This window comes from Vigna radiata, chromosome 8, assembly GCF_000741045.1.
Source record: "Vigna radiata var. radiata cultivar VC1973A chromosome 8, Vradiata_ver6, whole genome shotgun sequence".
NCBI lineage: Eukaryota > Viridiplantae > Streptophyta > Magnoliopsida > Fabales > Fabaceae > Vigna > Vigna radiata.
Window position 1 is genome coordinate 15364696 of NC_028358.1, and position 5390 is coordinate 15370085.

The window sequence follows — 5390 nt, forward strand, 5'->3', positions numbered from 1 at the left end:
TTGTATGGATCACGTTATGAGTGTGTATAGTAAGATTTTCTCAACAAAAGTATCATTACCCATTATGATTTAATATAGTGTGAGTTTTGAAAAAATATTACGACTTAAAAAGAGTATGACTTTTATACAAAAACACAAAGGCGTGCCAATATCTTTATCATAATTGGACTAAAATCGGGCTTAGTTAACATGATTACTTATTGAAGTTAATTTTTTAAAGTTTACATTAGATTAATAATTTCAATGCTAAATTATTCTATATTAAAAAAAACAGACAAACAATATATGAATAATGTATTTTAGAGAAGTGTCCTACTAAACATAAACAAATAATTGCACTTACCACATCATAATGAAAAAGATTTTTCATACTGAATTTTCACGTTATCATATTATATGAAAATTTCATGATTATCTCTCACTTTATAAGTATACACAAATTTTAATATCATTTCACCTATTTAGTTTTTAAGAAAAAGAAGGATAAACCCAAGATTTCCACTGCATCATATAATCATCAGAAAATTGAACAAGAATCTATGTCATAGAACATTCCATTTGATGCACCTGTCATACAATGATACAACACTCTAATCCGCTTGAAAAATCTACATGAAAGTGTTTTGCTACCAAAAATATAAAAAATTGCAGTAGATTAAAGAAGTCACGGAAAAACGAAATATTTAATTTTAAACAGAAAATGGCTGGACTCAGGACTAGAGTGTAGATCGCAATGTTCTATCACTTTTCATCTGCGGCTGAGAGTGTTTAAAGTACACAGCCCAGTCTAAAACCTCGAACTTTTATTGAAAATCTTAATTTTGAACTCACTCGGAAGTGATGGAGTCGAACGTGGATCTGGGTTTTCTCCTACACGCTCTCATGCCATCTTGGAACTCCGTTAGTCCTTAATACTCAACCCCAATCTCTTCGATTTCACCGATTATACGAAAATAATGATCAATTTACAATCTTTTCCCCCTTTTATAAACTGGGTCAGGTTCCTTTGCTTACGGGGTTCTTCAGTTACTTGGCCATTGCTGGATCCATTCTCCCTGGAAAAATTGTTCCTGGGGTTGCTCTACCTGATGCAACTCGTCTTCACTATCGCTGCAATGGTCAGTTATAATATATGCATGTTAACGACAATGTGGTCGTTTTTTTATATATAAATAAGAAAAAGTGTGTTGGGGGTTTTTAACTATGTTTACATTTTCTCAGGTCTGCTCTCGCTTCTTCTGTTGGTTGCGCTTCTTGGGATCGGTACCAATATGGGTTTTGTGTCTCCCACTGTATGTGTTCCCTGAATTTGTCTGTTTTGTCTAGTTTTGTTGGAGTGAACTCATGAAATGGAAGATGGATTAGATTGTTCACCTTTTTTTCTTGAAGATTGAGGTTAAGATGTTTAATGTGCTTTTGTGGTAATTCTTGCAGGCCATATCAGACAGAGGACTTGAATTGCTGTCCACGACGTTTCTCTTTAGTTTTCTTGTATGTAAGCTTAGAATTGATATTTGTAGTGTCAAATTTTGGCATCTGATCATTTATTGGACTAAACTTACATGCTCTATATAAGTGTTTTTGGTATTAATCAGAATTGAAATTTCGTATCAGTAATGTATGTTGATTTTTAATGCGAACTTTTGTAAATTGTATTATCGAGTTGAAACTCTAATTTTGATTAGATTACAACCAAAAGCACCTGTAAAACTGAACTTTCTTGTAGTTTTGTGTAATTCGTTACTTGTCATCTTTGTCTATTTAAATACTTTAAGTGACATGTATTATTGGATTAATGTTTCTTCCCGAGATTAGCAATTTGTTCACAACTTACGGCTGACTTGAATGTTACGTTTTGATGCTAAACTAGTATAGGTTGAACATTAATTTGTTTGTTTTTCGTATTTAAGGTTTTCTACTGTTCGTCAATAGGTTACATGCACCGATCCTGTTGTGGAGGCCATTGCTTCACCAATAATGGGTCTCATTTGTAAATACCAATTTGGTATAAATAAATTAGTTTCCAATTCCATCCTAAAGATATACTAGAAATGAAAATATGAACATATCCCATTTTATAATCAATCAACAATATAGTCTTATCCTATTGGGTGGAGTTGGCCACTTACTCCATTATTAGTGAAAATGGTTAGAGTGTGGTCTTTTCGAATGGTTTGTCTGAAATTTTCTTTGACATTCCTTCACCTGTTTAATTGAACTATTCCATTTGATCCATTTTTAAACTTAATTGATGAAATGAAATTATATGACCAATATTTGGACATTAATACCTTCTTCCTGTAGTTAGTGTTCAATCTCTTCTACCTACATTTTGGTTATCTCCTTAATTTTGACATAAGATGGTTTATTTCAGTCATCATTTATGATGTTCTTACTATTCAGCATGGCATGATAATTTTATACCCTTTTGGTATTCAGTTTTGTTGATCTTTTGCGAATAAATGGCAGGTGACTCTGGTATTGTATTTTTCTGGTTGCGAGTCACAAAGTAAAGGTTCATCTCTAAAACCTCATATCAGTGGGAACCTGATACATGATTGGTATGTTCTAAATTGAGATTACTTTAACTAATGGCTATTTTAATTGAGAAGTGGGGCCATCATTTTGATGTTGGAAGCATCATATATTACTTTTCCACTCCTTAAATAACAGGGAGTTGGCAGAAGGAATATGTACATGCTGTAGGTTACTCTATGACCCATATTCTCTTCAGTTGTATTTCCCTGACTCTCGGCACCACTGCAAAATTTTGTAGCTTCAAGAGCTTATATTAAGTGGTAGAAAACATACTTAATTTAAGGCGTATTTAATATGTAAGTAGCTATGAGTTTGCATTTAGAGGCAAAATGCTGTCTGTTTGCATTTCCTATGTTCTATATTTCTTGTGTATGGTAATTACTGGCATGCAATTAGTAACATGGTCAACTTTGCTCCCCAGAAGGAATTACTTTTCTATGGTTAATCTTGATGGTATTTGCTTTCTTTTTATTTAAATAGGTGGTTTGGAATACAACTAAATCCTCACTTCATGGGTATTGACCTCAAGTATGTGATTTTCCTAAATTTCTTGCTTGTTCTCATTTCACTTGACTGTTTTCAATTTAAGCCATGATAAAAATATTTTTTTATTCCCCATCTCTGCCACTGAAAGATGTATTTTCTATTTCTCATTTAACTTGACTGGTTCAATTGTGATTTATGATCTTACTATGAATGATACATCTTGCCCCAACCTACCAATGAAATTTGTATCTCATCTGGAATTCCATCATGATTATTCTGAATGCTAAACGGTGATTTTTATATGATCTGTAGATTGTTCTACTCTTTTCCTTGTGAAACTTGACTCAGTTTTCCCTGCAAGGTTTATTAACAACCTAGATGTCTCATGTTTTGACATCCTATTTTTTTAACACTGGCCAAACAGACTAGGTCTTAAAAAAAGTAGAAAGCATAAATGTGTTTTAAAGAATAAAAATTGGAATTTTATAATGGGCGCTATACTAGTAATCATATAATAGAATAAGCATGGATAAGAGATGTTTGTATTGTGTTGTAATTTTAACCTACCAAAAAATGATTACTAGTATAGAATGACAAATTGTTTTCAAATCGATCTTAAGACATGAATAATAATTCTTTTAAGTTACTTGCGCCCTCCTGCTCCCTACTCTCATGGCCAAATTTTAATTTTTTTATCTTTCAATGTTTGTTCTATATTTCATCATTTGGCTATATGATAGTATCACTGTCTTTATTTTCTTAGGTTGCATATTTTTTAGATTTTTTTTTTCACTTTTTGTACAACATAAGATTAAAAACAGAGAAATATATCTTGAAGGGCTTGAGAGATCTCTCTCATAATCTTCTATTTATAATGAAAACCTGATACAAGAGTACATGAACGATTAAGAGACTGCATTAGGTACATAATTAGGTACGACTATAAGCACAGCTAATAAATTGATTGTCACACTACACCCTACTTAGTCTTAATAATGATACATGGATGTAATTTTTCTAACAGTACATAGATTTCTCATGCATGTCAAATGATTTTTGCAAACAAGATTACATTATCAGCATATTTAACGAGGTGTGAATGATCACTGAAATCAATCTGGCATTTTGTGATGGATTTAATGGATTATCAAATTGCAGATTTTTCTTTGTTAGAGCTGGAATGATGGGGTGGCTACTTATCAATTTATCTATTCTTATGAAGAGCATTCAAGATGGTACTTTGAGCCAGTCAATGATTCTCTACCAGCTATTCTGTGCAGTAATGTCAAAAACTTGAATGTCTGTTTTCAAATTAAAATGTATATATTGTGTGTTTGACATGTGAATTTCTGCATTTTTGTTCCAGCTATACATCCTGGACTATTTTGTACATGAAGAATACATGACATCCACGTGAGTTACATATGTTACACTAGAAGACTTGGGTTCTATAAATTTCATCTTGTGTTACTTGTCATGCTAAGTTTTAAGATGATGATACTCATTCACTTTGTTGTAAATTAAAATTCTTAAATCAATGAGAAACTTTCATACGATGAATTTTTAATAAAATCTACCTTTGCATTGATCAATATTTTCTTATAAAATTTCACATTAGTTTGAAATTGTTTTCTTATGCAATTTAAATGTCTTAAAACTAACTTATAATATACTTTTCAAATGAACAAAAACATCAATAAGTTGGCCATGGAAAGCAGGCTTGAAAATGGTAGGTTTTTATGCTCTTTACTTTTTTTAATATTTTTGGAGGGGGTCTGGTGACATTGGAAGTGCAAGCACCTGGATGGAGAAGTATACATGGCCTAGTGGATGGTCAAACTCAAACCATCACCATCACACCTCTAAGTCCTAGATACATTTACAATATTTTTAGAGCAGAGAGAAGGGGGTGGGGCGTTTGTGACACCGATGCTAATTTATTTAGCTGTAAAATGCCTCAGTACTTTTGCTATGATCAAGTTTGTAGCCACAATGCATGAATCACTTTATCTGTCTGCATCAAGGGAAGAAATACATAATCTTGCGACTATGGGTACTAGTACTACTACCCATTGTAGAATTCCTAAGATAATAAATTGACATAATTGAATTATATGTCATAGCTGCATTAGGTGGATGAGTAGATCTAGTATCTGCGGTTCGTATTGGATCAAGCCGAGTTTTGGGTGTGTTAGGATATTTATCCTATTTATCATGATTATATTGTGTCTAGGGTTAATCTAATTATCATGATTATATTGTGTCTAGGGTTACTCTAATTATCATGATTATATTGTGTCTAGGTTACTCTAATTATCATGATTATATTGTGTCTAGGTTACTCTAATTATCATGATTATATTGTG

At 32.2% G+C, this 5390-nt stretch overlaps 1 protein-coding gene across 1 annotated transcript in view; it reads left to right on the forward strand.

Annotated features, from left to right (window-relative positions):
* Positions 1-687: 687 nt before the first annotated feature.
* Positions 688-5390, forward strand: part of LOC106769598 (delta(14)-sterol reductase) — a 12685-nt gene continuing 7982 nt past the window's right edge. Inside the window, exons 1-8 of the mRNA XM_014655282.2 lie at positions 688-900; positions 1001-1118; positions 1222-1292; positions 1435-1491; positions 2470-2561; positions 3019-3066; positions 4183-4303; positions 4391-4437. Of these exons, the coding sequence (XP_014510768.1) occupies positions 841-900; positions 1001-1118; positions 1222-1292; positions 1435-1491; positions 2470-2561; positions 3019-3066; positions 4183-4303; positions 4391-4437 (614 nt within the window). The 5' untranslated portion in view covers positions 688-840. The remainder of the gene's footprint in view (positions 901-1000; positions 1119-1221; positions 1293-1434; positions 1492-2469; positions 2562-3018; positions 3067-4182; positions 4304-4390; positions 4438-5390) is intronic.